Source organism: Notechis scutatus, chromosome 4, assembly GCF_049901735.1.
Source record: "Notechis scutatus isolate UNSWTSFEM ecotype Mainland chromosome 4, rNotScu1.2, whole genome shotgun sequence".
Classification (NCBI taxonomy): Eukaryota; Metazoa; Chordata; class Lepidosauria; order Squamata; family Elapidae; genus Notechis; species Notechis scutatus.
Genome location: NC_142012.1, coordinates 160,195,373 through 160,214,013, shown reverse-complemented (window position 1 = coordinate 160,214,013; position 18,641 = coordinate 160,195,373). Strand labels below are relative to the sequence as shown.

The 18,641-nt window shown below is 41.1% G+C and overlaps 1 protein-coding gene across 1 annotated transcript; it reads left to right on the top strand.

Annotated features, from left to right (window-relative positions):
- Positions 1 to 1,299: 1,299 nt before the first annotated feature.
- Positions 1,300 to 8,405, top strand: LOC148130979 (fetuin-B-like). The gene is made up of 7 exons (XM_087965426.1): positions 1,300 to 1,568; positions 2,076 to 2,186; positions 3,613 to 3,700; positions 5,187 to 5,341; positions 5,833 to 5,946; positions 7,270 to 7,359; positions 7,892 to 8,405. The coding sequence occupies exons 1-7, from the start codon at positions 1,362 to 1,364 to the stop codon at positions 7,901 to 7,903; spliced, it is 777 nt and encodes a 258-aa protein (XP_087821552.1). The 5' UTR covers positions 1,300 to 1,361; the 3' UTR covers positions 7,904 to 8,405.
- Positions 8,406 to 18,641: the final 10,236 nt, after the last annotated feature.

The window sequence follows — 18,641 nt, the reverse complement described above, 5'->3', positions numbered from 1 at the left end:
CCTTATGCCACCAGACTTAAAATTCTACACCTAGAAAACCTAGAACTACGCTGCCTTCGGTCCGATCTAAATATAGTATATAAAATCATACATTGCAATGTCCTACCTATCAATGAATACTTCAGCTTCAACCATAACAATACAAGAGCACACAATAGATACAGACTCAAGGTTAACCGCACCAAACTTGATAGCAGGAAATACAACTTCAGAACAGAGTGGTCAATGTCTGAAATATTCTACCTGACTCTGTGGTTTCTTCCCCGAACCCCAAAAACGTTAACTTTAGACTGTCTACTATTGACCTTAACCCTTTCCTAAGAGGTCTGCAGGGGGCGTGCATAAGCGCACCAACCTGCCTACTGTCCTTGTCCTATAGTTTCTTTTATTTTTCTTATACCTATTATCTTGTAAGCGATTGACAAATCAAATAAATCAAATCAAACTTCCTGTGGGAGGCCATTTTGCAGGGCCTGTCCAATGACCAAAAAACAAGGTCTCTGGGCTTCAGTCTGCCTGTCTGTCAGCTCTGAATCCATTTTGAATCAGATTTGGGGCTGTCACAAGGGAGGGTGGGTAACTGTGGGAATGAGAGTGAAGTGAGAAGGGAGGATGGCTGCCACAACATTCTTTCACCCAAGCTCAAGGTCGAGTCGCTGGAGTTTGGAGGGGAATGACTGGACTCCACCAGTTCTGCGACCCACACCAAATCACCGCTACCGGTTCTCCCGAATAGGTGCGAACCGATTGAATAGCACCTCTGATTTTGAGCCTATCTTCTTGGGTGTTTGCTATTCCTGTCAGCTTAGTATCATCTGCAAATTTGGTAAGTTCCCCTTCTATTCCCTCATCTAAGTTGTTAAGGAAGATATTGAAGAGTACTGGGCCTAAGATGGAAGAACCTTGTGGCACCCCACTGCTTACTTCCCTCCATGCAGACTTAGACCCATTAAGGACTACTCGTTGAGTATGGTTTGCCAGCCAGTTGCGAGTCCATCTAGTGGTGGTACTATCTATTCCACTTTTTTCTAAGTTAACTAAGAAGTAGGTTGTAGTCTACTTTGTTGAATGCCTTGCTGAAATCTAAATATATTATGTCCACATTATTTTGCTGGTCTACTAATTTAGTAACTTTGTTGAAGAATGAAATAAGATGAAATTAGATGAACCTTAGATGAACATTCCATTGCCAAGCTAAATACTATACAATCATTGCCTCACAGATTGAAGTTCAAAGGTAAGGGACACCATGCAGTAGAAGAACAAATATTAGCTATTGATTTCAAAGTATAAAAGCTCTGTCAGAACCTTGCTCTCTAGTTGTAGTTGCTCTCTTCTCTGATTCTGCAAAAATTTCTAAAATGGCCCTTTTAATTTCATTCTTAATTGGGATACAGCTGTTTCATGCAGTGGCTTCTGTTCCACTTACTCAATTTCATCACCCATCATGCAACTCTTTGGAGGTAAAGACTGCTGCAGAAGTGGCCCTCAACAAACACAATAAATATCGGACAGAAGGTTACATTTTTGGCCTGCAACGCATTTTTGATGCCTATGAAATATCTCAGGTAAGATCTCCCCCTTCTATTGCCTTTTTCCTTTCCTTGCATTTAGCACCAGCCATTCTGGTGTCCAATCATGGTAGCACTAATGCATTTGAGCAGGGCGGGGGGGGGGGGGGATCTATAAAATCACTTGATGGCACCCAAGAGAAATAGCCTAATTTTATTTGGTAGCCCTAATAAAAAGACATACTCGAAGTCAGTCCAGCTTTACCATTGGACTGAGTCAAACAACTAATATATATTCTGTGAGAGATCTCGTTATCCCTGGTCATTTCTACCCTAATATCTGTAATATCTGTCCAAGACATTCTACGGTAATCATTTGAGATCAGGTTTCATGATAATAGATATTCACCCTTGCTTGGATTAAAATTAATGTTTTGCCGCATGTAACAAACTGTCTGGCGTAAAACCTCCTGGCTTTATTTGAAGGCTACTTTATTTTCATCTAATGTACTGAAAGTAATTCACTTTAAGCCTTGCCTTTTCAAGAGTTTCTTTTGTCCGTAGCAGGATGGTGATTCTGTTTTCTTCCTCATTCTGGATGTGTTGGAAACCAAATGCCATGTCTTGAGTAAGAAACTGTGGAAAGAGTGCGAGTTTAGAGAACCATACGAGACTGTAAGTAATGTGTCTCCTTATTTAAAGAACTATCAGCAGGTTTTGGAAAGAAGTTAAATCTGGGTTTGAAACTTGTTTGCAAAAGAGGCAGAGGGAGTCACTCACCCATTTGCCATGTGGCAACAAACATCTCATTTCAGAACATTTTCACTGCTTCTCCCTTGGCATCTTTGGGTTCATGATAGTTCCCTGCACTTGGTTGCCATTTCAAATCAATAGCATTGTACATATGAATCATAGCGTGGAAAGGGAGGGAGACGAAGGGGTCCAACGCCAACTCACTGCAGGAACTCAAAAAACAACTCATAATTTCTCTTGGCAGGCCAGTCCAGCTGCCCCACAGCTCTTACACCTGCAAAAGGTTCTCCAAAATATTTTATTCTGCAACTTAAACTGGTTTTTCCATGCCTGCACCCCGAAAGGAGAGGAAGCAGTTCTTGGACTGCTTCTTAATGACCCCCCTTTTGGTACCAAGGGTGGCCCCCCTCCCGCCTCCCCAGTCCTTTGTCAAACAAAACATTCACATCACCTTCAAGGTTTTAATCTCAGGACTCGTGGGCATTCTTCTTCTCCTTTTCTGACATTTTGCCATCTCTCTGAAGCCTCCTAAAAGAATACTAATTTTTCGAGAGCGTACTTTTGGCCTTTGGCCTTTCAAGTTTGGCCTAACGCAAGAAATAGATCAGGTGGAATTGAGGTTTTTATTTTTTATTTATTTTATTTGTTTGTCAAATAAAACAAGTATGAGAAAATAAGTATAAGTATGAACATAACATATAAACATAACATATAAACAGGTATAAGTATATACATAATAAATGAGTATGAATAAATGGGAACAGTAGGACAGGAATGGTAGGCATGCTGGTGCGTTTATGCACACCCCCTTACAGACCTCTTAGGAATGGAATGAGGTCCATGGTAGACAGTTTAAGATTAAAGTTTTGGGGGTTTGAGGATGTAACTACAGAGTCAGGTAGTGAGTTCACAGGCATAGACCACTCTGCTGCTGAAGTTGTATTTTCTGCAATCAAGTTTGAAGCTACTTTTAGTTTGTATCTATCGTTTCCCCATGTGTTATTGTGGTTGAAGCTGAAGTAGTCGTTGACAAGTAGGATGTTGTAGCAGACAATTTTGTATACTAAGCTTAGGTCACCGTAGGCGACATAGAGATTACGTCTTCTGGCTCTGAGCATTTCCTAGTAACTCCTAATACATTCTTGCAGTGCAAAAAAAAAAAAAAAAAGACGATTGTACAAAAGCACAGGAAGAAATGTAAGTGCTGTAGATATGTAGTAAACATTATGGAAGGAAAGTGGTTCTGAGCCTAAGATGTGGAAAAGATACACCTTTTGATTACGTGTAAGAGGAATCATTGGTAGAAGAAATGGGTGGCACTAATACAAGCTACTTTCTCTTGTTTTAGGTCTTTGGCCAATGCAAAGTAATAATTAAATTGAACAAACATTCAAATGATTCGTTCATGTACAGAAATGACTGCATTTTACGACCTCGTATGTATTTTCCATGTTTGCTGCATGTAGATTTGCAAAAATATCTATCCAAGCATATATATCTTGCCATTGCAGTTTTACAGATATCCCCAACGAAGTTTAAAAAGTAGATTCAGAAGCCCCAAAATTTAATTTTACAGTTTCATTCGTGTGGGTATCTTAGGCTACATCTGTAATTTCATTTTATTCTCAACCACAAATACCCTCAACCCTTTCTCAACCACAAATACGATTTGGCCCAATTTCCTTTTCTATATATTTTTGTTGCAAAATTATGCATTTTTCGCACACTTTTTTCTGTGTGCACTTTCTACCAGCCTTTTTCTTAGTATAAGATATTATTTTCTAAAACTTAACAAGGGCCGTTGTTGAAAAGTACATTAACTTTGACAAGTTATTTCTCACTATAGATTATTCTTTCTTGTGTCATATTGTAACTTTCTAAAATCGACCTTCCATAATAAATTTATGAGTACAAATGTTTGGAAGAAGCATGAACTTTGAGAAATTAGCAGAAATTGCTAAGCAACTACTACATACTCTAGTTTCTTAATTAGGTTTTTTAAAAATGCTGATTTGATTATGTCTCAGTCTGTTTTGCAAAACAACCTGCTTTGATTCATTTGCAATTCAGTACATGAGAACCTTAGCAATTAATACCTGATTCAAGTTTTACCAACATGACTGTCAGCGAGAAAGTGAATTGTGTAAACTAGAAGTTGTTGCGACTTTAGATAAAGAGGCATCTCCTTCATCAGGTGTTAATTGATCATAGAATAAAAGTTACTTCAGTTTTGGCATATTCATTATCAAATGATATTATGTTCCAGAATCTCATTCTATCATAAGAGAAAAAAGTATTCCAGATGGATAGCCAGTTTCTGGGGTGGCTATATCATCCAGCTAGAAACTGGGAAAATGAGAATTCTAGTTCCACCTTGTCCATGAAGCCAATAGTGGCCTTGGATCAGTCACTTTCTCTCAGCCCTAGGAAGGAGATAATGGGAAGCCACTTCTGAAAAACAAGAAAATTGCCAGGGCTTATCCAGGAAGTCTCCAGGAATCAGACACAATTAAGCAGAAGGGAAAAAGAATCTGAACTGAGATTGCTCTTGGAGATTCTGGCCTGATGCTGATTGGCACAAGGAGGCAGAGACAGTCTTATGTAACAAACCATTTACAAGCGAAGCCACCAAGTTGAGAGAGCACCAAGGACTCCACAGTCCAATGCTACAGATATTATCTTCTGTTGGTTCCTGCCTTTAGATCTGTACCCTTCCCAAAGACAGGCTTCACTGGATCTGTACTGTTGTGTCAAGGTTGCTAAACAACTGTGACCCTGACTAAATACAGCTTGGTGAGAGATGCTTAATTTTCAAGCTGATAGAAGCTTTCAGCTTTCATTTGTCATTTAAACATACACGCTCATATTTCAAATGCCTTGTCTCAACTTTTTAAATAATACTTTCCCCCCCCTCCCCCAAAGATTCCAGTCCTGCCTGCCCTGGCTGTCCAGTTCGCCAAAGTGCTTCTGAAGACAGATTTCTGGAAATAGCAAGAAAAAGCCTAGCCAAATTCAATGCTGAAAATGACCACGATCGTTATTTTGCCATTCTTGAGGTCACCAAAGCAAGTTCACAGGTAAAGTTGAGGTGGAGTATTTTTTGAGCAAGAAAGTTGACGCTGTATCCTTGATTTTTATAGAGACTGCTACAGAAACCCAGGGTTTCTGCAAAATGTAGAAATGAAAAATAATAGGAATAATTCCAAGAGAGGGCAATTGATTTCTACATTATTGCCAAAGGAAGTGAATAGACAGATTCTCAAAGTCTGTAGAAATCTGAGGTTAAAGAAAATGTTACTCTGCCAGAGGACTTCCCTGGGAACTTCCAATTTCCCACATAGATGGGGCTCTGATCTTTCTACAATACTACATTCAATTTGATTACTGAATGTATTTGTGTCCTCTTCTTGATAACCACATTTGACATCCTATCAGTTCTCCTAGTGCTAAGAATTATGGGGACTCTGTAAGACTTCAGGTAAATAAAGATTGATAGGGCACCCAAGATTATGGGGACCATTTCCTGAAGACAATGTGACCTACTCTAAATGTTTATGACTTTCTATAGGTGGTTTATGGAATTTTGTACGCTATAGAATTCACCATCCAGGAGACTTCCTGTCCTAAAATACCACCTGTGTCTGACATCACTCAATGCTCTCTCCTCCCTATTGAAACTGCAGTAAGTATTCACAATCTTGCATAAAACCTAGATTGAAATCATGGTTCAATACATATCTTCTAAAGAACCAAATTTTACACTGCTCTTATCAGAACAGAACAGAACAGAACAGAACAGAACAGAACAGAACAACAGATTTGGAAGATGTCTTCTAGTCAAACCCACTGCTCAAGCAGGAAACTATTACTATTTCAGACAAATGATTGTCCAAACTCTTCTTAAAAACCTCCTGTGGTGCGGCACCCATAATTTCTGGAAAAAGTCATTTTACTGATTAATTATTCTAATTGTCAGAAAATTTCTCCTTAGTTCTAGGTTGCTTCTCTCCTTGAGTAGTTTCTTGTTTAGTTCTTTTATTCATCAATGTGTTTAGCAAGTTAGCAAATGAAGAATAACTTGGAGGCAAATGATCATATTAGCCATAATAAATCCATCTAAACATAGAAAGAATAAATATGAGGGCAATGGAGGTTTAATGTTTTATTCCTATATTTTTATTCTATTGTAAGCCATCACAGTCACTCAGGACACTAAGATGGGCGGCATATAAATTTAATAAACAAATAAATAATGAAGCACATTGAAGTCACCAAAGAGGCTAATATTTAAACCTACTTTCAGACCATTATTTTTACCATTCAACTGAAGGATATATGTCACCCTTCTAGAAATGGAGAGCAGGATTAGAGTCGTGTTGGAATGGGCATTGGTGGTATTCTTCTCCAAACAAACTCTATTCCTAGCTGGAATAATCTTATCATCCCAAAAAATTGGCTCTCCAACCTTAAATAAGCCCTTAACAAGTGAAGGAAAAAGTCTGTTTCAGTTAGTTTGTATCTGAATTCAGACATAGTAATTCGTTATTTTCCAAGCCAAACCCATGAACCCTAAAGTTAATTATCAATTTCTAAAATTTTGCAGGAGAATTCTACAATGATCAAAGAGTATATCATTATAGCAATATAATTATTAAAATACCAAAATTAATATCTGGAACACCAAAATGCATTTCCTATTCTAGAAAATCAATTTCAATAAATCCATAGAATGGTTTGATTACTATGCTAAGAAAGATTTTAAAATTCTAAAAAGCATAGCAGAAGAATTCAGCTTTCCCATGGAGGCTCCATCCCCTCTTAATGGGACAACAGAAATGGTCATTCTGGTGAGAAATGCCATGTCAACCACCGGGAGAAATGGAGAAGGTCTTTTGATACAGAACATCTGATCAACCATATCCAGTGCTATCCCACTGCGTATTAGAAATCATGGCAGGTTAAATTTCTTGGATTTTGTTGATGAAAACTTTCTCCTTTGTTCTAGGTGAGAGGCCTATGCAAAAGCTCTATGATAGGCACCTGGAATGAAGGTCCCAACATTGTCACTGCAAATTGCGAATTATTTCCACATCTGGTAAGTTCCTAAGACAGCTATCATCTGCAGAAAATATTTATTCCTGTGTTGTTAAGCATAGTTTATATTTTAAAACACATTGACTGGACTTTACCCAGCAAACCAACAGATTTCTCAGTTAAATAATAACTCAATAAATCACTACTTAAGACCTGACTTGATTAAGCAGGCAGATGAAAATCTGCTTATAAGATTTTTATGAGATGCCATTATTTTAATAATGATCTTTATTATATTTTGACCTTAAAATTCTGCCTAAAGCCTCTGGAAGTTTATAAAACTTAAAATACAGTAATACAATGAAATCATTAGCAACAATCGAATGACATCCATCTCACAAATAAGTAGAGAAAGAAGTTGACAGGTAATTGTAAATGTATGTGAAAAGAGATGGCACAAAGAGAGCAATGGCAATAGCATGTAAGGCTTATATATTGTCCCATAGTTATTTATAGCACTCTCTTTATAATGTAAACATTATTTGCATATTGCCCCCAACAATCTGGGTCCTCATTTTACCGACCTCCAAAAGATTGAAGGCTGAATCAACCTTGAGCCCTGTCAGCATCAAACTCCAGACTGTGGGCAGAATTTCCCTGCAATTCTGCACATTAACCACTAGGACAGATAGCCAGCAGCTGCATAATGGATGGAGAAAGAAGTTCAGAAGTTACCCCCCCTAGTTTCTTGGGCTGTAAAGGAGATGGGTGATTTGTACCTTCAGATTTGCAAGATTTTTTTTTAATATATCCATACCACAAAGTAGAATTGGACATGTTTCCTATCCATCCTCCTAGCAAGACTGACAATAATTAAGTTCTACCTGTGAGGAAGTACAGCTGGAGAGGTCTCCCTCTGTTGCATCTAGAGAGCAGAATCAACTGTCTTGAACATTTCATGAAATAAGTTAACACAATCTATAATGTAGATAATGGTCAATTGCCTGAACCACTTTTTGGTATCTTTTGTCTAATCACAGTCTGAACACCAAGAGCTACACCATCTTCATGTTAATGCCACAGAAACATCCACAAAACAGAAGGAAACAGTTGTCAACAATGAACCTTCGAGGGAGCATGCTGTGCCAGAAGTGCAAGAGCCCAATCCAAGCTCTCGCCCTAGTCTTGCTTCTCCACAAGAGATAGCCAATTCTCGTTTGACCAAACCAACCATTCCTCCCTTCCCCAAAGGGTTTTCACAATCAGCTTCATGCCCAGGTGAGGTTGCAATACAGATCCCTGGTCTTCAACTACCTTCACCACCACTGGCTGAAGCTTCCCAAACAGAGAGTAATGTACAACACTGAAAACTTTATTCAGGAATGTTTCTCCTTCACTCCCACCCTCCCTTCGTTCCTTCCTTCTTATGACAACAATAGCAACTACTTTTCTGCTCAAGGAAATATCAAAAACATTCAATAAAAGAAACCACGCAACATGACAACCTTTGTAGTGATTATTTCAAAATCAGATTTTTCCTTCCATTTATCCTTTTGAAACAAATGCACAAACTATGCAGTAGACCGTGGGAGAATGCCAGGTATTTTTCCCATTGTAAGGAGCAGAAAATTAAGATCACCAGGTGCTTTTAAAGTTGTAGCAACGTTTCAGCAGAATCTCATCTGCCATCATCAGGTTTTTGTATTGTGTTCATCTGTGAGCGAAGAGACAGACGAACACAATACAAAAGCCTGATGATGGCAGATGAGATTCTGCTGAAACGTTGCTACAACTTTAAAAGCACCACTACTATGACGTGGGAAAATACCCGAACAAAGCTGAAGGATATATATATATATATATATATATATATATATATTTATATTAATATAATAATATAATATATATATATAATATATATATAATAATATATATCGTTTTCTGAGGTTCTCGCGGTATTTGTATGTGGATCTTTGGTTATTCAGGTTTTCTCCGCGTAAGATTGGAAGTATCTAGGCAATGTTTTGATGAAGTCTCATTCATCATCTTCAGGCTTGTGTCTTCCGCTCTGTGCTTCTCAGAGTGATGTGAGCTTGCAGCTGCTTCTTCCTTTTAACTGCTAGTGGGGGTGTGACTCACCCCCACTAGCAGTTAAAAGGAAGAAGCAGCTGCAAGCTCACATCACTCTGAGAAGCACAGAGAGGAAGACACAAGCCGGAAGATGATGAATGAGACTTCATCAAACATTGCCTAGATACTTCCAATCTTACGCTGGAGAAAACTCCGAATAACCAAAGATCCATATATATATATATATATATATATATATATATATATATATATATATATATATATATATGTGATCTTTGGTTATTCGGGTTTTCTCCCACGTAAGATTCAAAGTATCTAGGCAACGCCGGCGAGGTCCCACTCGCCATCTTCAGGCTGGTGCTTTCGCTTAGTGCCAGTGCAAGCAGTGTGTGACCGGAGCTGCCATCTCTATATATACAAGTGGTGGGGGATGGTGTGCTGGGCTGGTTGGCTGTGCTGCAGCCTCTGATTGTTTGATGGAGTTGATGTTGGTATAATGGGCTGTGTAATGGCCTTTTGTTGTAGAGATATCCTGGATCTTGTGCTGTCATCTCCTGGGTCGTTAGCCTCTTGTGTTTTAACGGCTTGGGTAATGGGTTGTGTGATGGGCTTGTGAGTTCTTTTGTTGTGGTATCCTGGGTCTTGCATTGTAATCTCCTGGGTCGTTTGTGTTTTGATCTCTTTTCGATTAGCCTCCTGTGTAGTAACAGCTTGGGTAATGGGTTGTGTGATGACCTTGTGAGATTTATTGCTGTGGTATCCTTGGTCTTGTGCTGTGATATCCTGGGTCATTTGCTGTGTTGTGACTTCTTGAGTTCTTGAGGTGTAATTTCTTGAGTTTTCTGATGTGATGTCCTGAGCGGGTGGCTGTGATGTAGCATTTTGGGTTTTTAATATGGCTTTGAGTTTGGGGTCTGGGTCTGTGTACGTTTGGCTTCGAGTTCGTGGTCGTGCCACATCTTCATGGTGGGGGTCAGTTCGCTTCATGTATGGTTCAGAGGAGTTTGAAGTGGGTAGTGATGCAGCTGCCAGATCCAAAATAAAAGCTGCCAGATCCAAAATAATCTGCAGCTGCCAGATCCAAAATAAAACCACCAGATCCAAAATAAAAGCCTCCCCATCAGTGAAGAAATCCAGCAAAGAATCATACCCAGAGAGAAATCATCCAGATGCCCTAAGCTTTATGGTCTCCCCAAGATACACAAAGAAGGAACTCCACTTAGACCAATAGTCAGCTCCATAGGCTCACCTCTACAAAACCTAGCCAAATTTCTCGCCAAACAACTACAGCCCTATGCAGAATCCATCAACTCACATGTAAGAAACTCATTCCAGTTCATCGAGATCATAAAGAAACAAAACTTACAACCCAGCGACCTACTAGTTAGCTTCGATGTCATATCCTCTTCACCCAAGTGCCAATAAAAGAAGCCTTGACAGCCATCCAAAACAAATACAACCCCCAAGCACATCCTAGATCTGACCAACCACTGTCTATCCAATACATACTTCACCTACAATGGACAAAAATACAAACAAATAGAAGGAGCACCCATGGGATCACCCCTCTCACCTGTCATCGCAAACCTCTACATGGAACACTTTGAAACACAAGCTCTAGAAAATATGATCACAAACCCAAACTCTGGCTCAGATACGTAGATGACACCTTCATAATCTGGCCACACGGGAAAGAAAAACTGAACAACTTCCTCACACACCTCAACAGCCTACACCCCAAAAATACAATTCACCATGGAAACAGAAGCTAACAATCAACTTCCTTCCTAGATGTCTTGGTATACAAAAACCCAATGGCTCCCTAGGACACACCATCTACCAAAAGAAAACACATACAAACCGCTATCTACACGCACTCTCACACCACCACCCAGCACAGATCAATTCCGTAGCTGAGACACTCATCTCCAGAACAAAATGCTTAGCTGATGAACAACACCTAAAAACCGAACTAAACACTCTCACCAACGTACTAACAGCCAATGGATTTCAAAGAAAGAAGATCACCCACCTAATCCAAAAAGAAACCCCAACCAAAATCCAAGACAGAGAACAAGAGAACGGCAAAGCCCTCCTCCCATATATAAAAGGCACTACAGACAAAATCAGCAAGATCCTCCAAAACACAAGATTAAAACAGCATTCTGCACAAACAGAAAAATATCCACCATCCTAAGAAACCCTAAAGACAAAATCGAGTTAGAAAACCAAGGAGTATATGAAATCCCTTGCACTGCCTGCCTCACCACATACATTGGACAAACTAACAGAAGAATAAGTGCACGCGTTGAAGAACATAAGAACTCAATCAAAAAGAAGAACCAACCTCTTCCCTGGTCCAACACCTCAAAGCCACAGGACATGAGATTGACCTTAAAAATACCAGAACTATCGCCAAAACTGAACACCACAGCAGCAGAATAATCAGAGAAGCCATAGAGATAGAAAAACGCCCACACAGCATGAATAAAAGAGATGACACCTCCCGCTTACCAGCCATTTGGAAACCCGCCCTCATGAACAGACGAGTACCCAACATGATAAATGACACCAGACCCACACCCATGAGGGCCACACAAGATGCCACCACCACACTTCCACGTAAAATCAGACTCACACCCACACAGAAGATGAGACACGACCACAGACCAGAAGCCGCACTGCAGCTGCATCACTACCCACTTCAAACTCCTCTGAACCATACATGAAGCGAACTGACCCCCACCATGAAGATGTGGCGACCACGAACTCGAAGCCAAACGTACACAGACCCAGACCCCAAACTCAAAGCCATATTAAAAACCCAAAATGCTACATCACAGCCACCCGCTCAGGACATCACATCAGAAAACTCAAGAAATTACACCTCAAGAACTCAAGAAGTCACAACACAGCAAATGACCCAGGATATCACAGCACAAGACCAAGGATACCACAGCAATAAATCTCACAAGGTCATCACACAACCCATTACCCAAGCTGTTACTACACAGGAGGCTAATCAAAAGAGATCAAAACACAAACGACCCAGGAGATTACAATGCAAGACCCAGGATACCACAACAAAAGAACTCACAAGCCCATCACACAACCCATTACCCAAGCCGTTAAAACACAAGAGGCTAACGACCCAGGAGATGACAGCACAAGATCCAGGATATCTCTACAACAAAAGGCCATTACACAGCCCATTATACCAACATCAACTCCATCAAACAATCAAGAGGCTGCAGCACAGCCAACCAGCCCAGCACACCATCCCCACCACTTGTATATATAGAGAGATGGCAGCTCCGGTCACACACTGCTTGCACTGGCACTAAGCCGAAAGCACCAGCCTGAAGATGGCGAGTGGGACCTCGCCGAACGTTGCCTAGATACTTTGAATCTTACGCGGAGAAAACCCGAATAACCAAAGATCCACATACAAATACCCGCGAACCTCAGAAAACAAATATTGCACCTCTACGGGAGGAAACCCACCATCTGACCAGGACTTATGAAAAACTTGAAGTCCAAAGAGCTTCCATTTTATGTGACCTCGCATTCCTATGCAACTGCCGAGATCAAAATTTAATTCCCACAAGCTTCCAATTGAAATTCCACACCAACACAGCAGCCACCAAACGCATCCTAAAAAGAACAGAATTGGCCCTAATTAGAAATGAACTTCACACAAAAAGATTTCTCCTAGACCAAATCAACAAAGATCTTCTTACACTTCACCTCAGACTCAGCAACAAGATTCACCCCTACTTTGGGACAAATCCAAACAACTCGCTGTCTGGAGAGCCGAAACACAGACCACCCTCAAGACAGACACACACACCAACAAACTCAGAAAACTACAACAATGCCAGAAACCAACTCCCCCCCTCACCGCCACACATGAAACAAACAGTGCACAACATCTCAGACAAGATCCTCACCGAAGCCGAAACCAAGGTCCTTTCAAAAGGATTCAACTTTGCTGTTGCTCCCAAACACATCCCCACAGAAACCATCATATGCGGAGTTGAAACCAGCCTGACCAAACCAACCCTGATGAGGCTAATAGAATCAGACTCGAAATCACCAACATCCTCTGCACTAGCAAACCACCCAAAAGCAACTTATCCAAAGAAGAACAAACTGCACTACGTAACATGAAAGAAGACACCAGCATAATAATCCTACCAGCAGACAAGGGCAACGCAACAGTGGTTATGAACACATCTGACTACCAAACCAAGTTAACCAACCTACTCCTAGACCCCACATACAAACCCCTAAAGACAGACCCCACCACCTACCTAGAAAAAACCACCAGATCCAAAATAAAAGCCTCCCCCATCAGTGAAGAAATCCAGCAAAGAATCATACCCAGAGAGAAATCATCCAGATGCCCTAAGCTTTATGGTCTCCCCAAGATACACAAAGAAGGAACTCCACTTAGACCAATAGTCAGCTCCATAGGCTCACCTCTACAAAACCTAGCCAAATTTCTCGCCAAACAACTACAGCCCTATGCAGAATCCATCAACTCACATGTAAGAAACTCATTCCAGTTCATCGAGATCATAAAGAAACAAAACTTACAACCCAGCGACCTACTAGTTAGCTTCGATGTCATATCCCTCTTCACCCAAGTGCCAATAAAAGAAGCCTTGACAGCCATCCAAAACAAATACAACCCCCCAAGCACATCCTAGATCTGACCAACCACTGTCTATCCAATACATACTTCACCTACAATGGACAAAAATACAAACAAATAGAAGGAGCACCCATGGGATCACCCCTCTCACCTGTCATCGCAAACCTCTACATGGAACACTTTGAAACACAAGCTCTAGAAAAATATGATCACAAACCCAAACTCTGGCTCAGATACGTAGATGACACCTTCATAATCTGGCCACACGGGAAAGAAAAACTGAACAACTTCCTCACACACCTCAACAGCCTACACCCCAAAATACAATTCACCATGGAAACAGAAGCTAACAATCAACTTCCTTCCTAGATGTCTTGGTATACAAAAAACCCAATGGCTCCCTAGGACACACCATCTACCAAAAGAAAACACATACAAACCGCTATCTACACGCACTCACACCACCACCCAGCACAGATCAATTCCGTAGCTGAGACACTCATCTCCAGAACAAAATGCTTAGCTGATGAACAACACCTAAAAACCGAACTAAACACTCTCACCAACGTACTAACAGCCAATGGATTTCAAAGAAAGAAGATCACCCACCTAATCCAAAAAGAAACCCCAACCAAAATCCAAGACAGAGAACAAGAGAACGGCAAAGCCCTCCTCCCATATATAAAAGGCACTACAGACAAAATCAGCAAGATCCTCCAAAAACACAAGATTAAAACAGCATTCTGCACAAACAGAAAAATATCCACCATCCTAAGAAACCCTAAAGACAAAATCGAGTTAGAAAACCAAGGAGTATATGAAATCCCTTGCACTGCCTGCCTCACCACATACATTGGACAAACTAACAGAAGAATAAGTGCACGCGTTGAAGAACATAAGAACTCAATCAAAAAGAAGAACCAACCTCTTCCCTGGTCCAACACCTCAAAGCCACAGGACATGAGATTGACCTTAAAAATACCAGAACTATCGCCAAAACTGAACACCACAGCAGCAGAATAATCAGAGAAGCCATAGAGATAGAAAACGCCCACACAGCATGAATAAAAGAGATGACACCTCCCGCTTACCAGCCATTTGGAAACCCGCCCTCATGAACAGACGAGTACCCAACATGATAAATGACACCAGACCCACACCCATGAGGGCCACACAAGATGCCACCACCACACTTCCACGTAAAAATCAGACTCACACCCACACAGAAGATGAGACACGACCACAGACCAGAAGCCGCACTGCAGCTGCATCACTACCCACTTCAAACTCCTCTGAACCATACATGAAGCGAACTGACCCCACCATGAAGATGTGGCACGACCACGAACTCGAAGCCAAACGTACACAGACCCAGACCCCAAACTCAAAGCCATATTAAAAACCCAAAATGCTACATCACAGCCACCCGCTCAGGACATCACATCAGAAAACTCAAGAAATTACACCTCAAGAACTCAAGAAGTCACAACACAGCAAATGACCCAGGATATCACAGCACAAGACCAAGGATACCACAGCAATAAATCTCACAAGGTCATCACACAACCCATTACCCAAGCTGTTACTACACAGGAGGCTAATCGAAAAGAGATCAAAACACAAACGACCCAGGAGATTACAATGCAAGACCCAGGATACCACAACAAAAGAACTCACAAGCCCATCACACAACCCATTACCCAAGCCGTTAAAACACAAGAGGCTAACGACCCAGGAGATGACAGCACAAGATCCAGGATATCTCTACAACAAAAGGCCATTACACAGCCCATTATACCAACATCAACTCCATCAAACAATCAAGAGGCTGCAGCACAGCCAACCAGCCCAGCACACCATCCCCCACCACTTGTATATATAGAGAGATGGCAGCTCCGGTCACACACTGCTTGCACTGGCACTAAGCCGAAAGCACCAGCCTGAAGATGGCGAGTGGGACCTCGCCGAAACGTTGCCTAGATACTTTGAATCTTACGCGGGAGAAAACCCGAATAACCAAAGATCCACATACAAATACCATGAGAACCTCAGAAAACATATATATATATATATATATATATATATATATATATGAAAACAAATATACATATACATATATACATATATACATATACAAATATACATATACATATACATATACATATACATATACATACATACATACATACATACATACATACATACATACATAGATAGATAGATAGATAGATAGATAGATAGATAGATAGATAGATAGATAGATAGATAGACAGAGACAGAGACAGAGACAGAGACAGAGACAGAGACAGAGAGTACTATAGAAATACAGCAACATTCTATGGAACGTGAATTATGAGAGTAGATTATTATTTGACATATAGTTTTTTGACATATACATAGAAATCCAATCATTTCTTTGCTTTTCATAAGATGTGTAAAAATACAGCAAAGTAGACAATATTACAAGGTGCTAAGGAGCTATTTAGACCAGGATTTGAATGTTGGCTGGGGAATCCTGAGCATTGAAATCCACACATCCAACCAAGGTGGAAAAACACTGATTGAGACTACTGGTCCAACTCATGGCTTAGTGCAGGAATGCCATTTATGGCATCCCAGAAAAAGAAATCCTCTACATTTTTCTTGAATATATGCAGTGAAGGAGACCCAAGATCTCACTTGACCATTGGTTGCCTAATATTGTCACAAGAGCCCTCCCATGAAGGCTTAATTCTGGCAATAAAAAATCAGAAAATAAAATACAAGCTGAATAGTCAAGACCTTGTTGATGATTCAAACTCTGTCATGGACCTTGGAGTACTCATCTCTAATGATCTAAGTGCTAGAGCCCACTGTAACTGCATAGCCAAAAAGGCATTAAGAGTTGTTAATCTAATCCTGCGTAGCTTTTTCTCCAGTAATATCACACTACCAACTAGAGCATATAAAACTTTTGCTAGACCAATACTCGAATTCAGCTCATCAGTCTGGAACCCATATTACGTATCTGATATTAACATAGTTGAGAAAGTCCAGAAATATTTCAGAAGAAGAGTTCTCCACTCCTCTACTCATTGCAGAATACCATATGCCACCAGACTTAAAATTCTACACCTAGAAAACCTACAACTACACCGCCTTTGGTCCGATCTAAGTATAGTATATAAAATCATACATTGCAATGTCCTACCTATCAATGAATACTTCAGCTTCAACCATAACAATACAACAGCACACAATAGATACAGACTCAAGGTTAACCGCACCAAACTTGATAGCAGGAAATACAACTTCAGAACATAGTGGTCAATGTCTGAAATATTCTACCTGACTCTGTGGTTTCTTCCCCAAACCCCAAAAACGTTAACTTTAGACTGTCTACTATTGACCTTACCCCTTTCCTAAGAGGTCTCTAGGGGGCGTGCATAAGCGCACCAACGTGCCTACTGTCCCTGTCCTATAGTTTCTTTTATTTTTCTTATATGTATCCATTTCATGTATTCATAACTATGTTGATACTTATACCTATTATCTTGTAAGCAATTGACAAATCAAATAAATCAAATCAAACTTCCTGTGGGAGGCCATTTTGCACGGCCAGTCCAAGGACCGAAAAACAAGGTCTCTGGGCTTCAGTCTGCCTGTCTGTCAGCTCTGAATCCATTTTGAATCAGATTTGGGGCTGTCACAAGGGAGGGTGGGTAACTGTGGGAATGAGAGTGAAGTGAGAAGGGAGGATGGCTGCCACAACATTCTTTCACCCAAGCTCAAGGTCGAGTCGCTGGAGTTTGGAGGGGAATGACTGGACTTGGCAGGAGTTCAGAATGGAGGTGGATTGGACAGTGTGACTTGAGGGTCATCAGTAATGGAGCTGGGCGCAGGGGTGGGCTTCAATAATTTTAGCAAAGCGTTCTCTGCCCAGTTGCTGGGTGGGCGTGGCCTAGTAGGCCTCCTGCACCACGGCGGGGGGAGGAGTTTTACCCTCACCAGGCTCCAGAATTTTTCCTTGAGCCTCCAGGAGAGTGAAAACGTCCTCCAGGGCTCTGAAGGCTCTCTGGAAGCTGGAAACGGGCCCATTTCCGGCCTTCTCAAACTTCCGGGAGGCCCATTTTTCGCCCTCCCTGAGCCTCCCCACATGCCCTGCACTTACCTCGCATCCAAAATAGGCTGTGTGGGGACTCTTGGGAGAGGCAGGGCGGGGTGGGTGTGGCCAGCCAGGAGTGGGATTTGGGGGTTCTCCAAACTGCACAGAATCTTAGCTAGGGGCTCTCCCGAACCCCTGCGAACCCCCAAGCAGCCCACCCCTGGCTGGGTGTGGGTTTAATATAGCAGGGGAAAATGCGGGAATTCAGATTTGGGTTTTCCCCAGAGGTGCCAATATGTCTTCTCTAATAAATTCTTACTTGGATGGACTTTGTCTCTGAGTGCTGAATTTGGGATGCAGAGTTTGGTTGGAACGCTGACATTTGTCATCCCGAGAATGTTCTCCCACCTCAATCAAAGCAGTTGGTAGAAATGCATTGGCCCCGTCCAGTGCAACTGAGTGGAATTTAGTCTGGTCTCTGCCCATTTGCAGCCGCAATAAGACTCCTTCA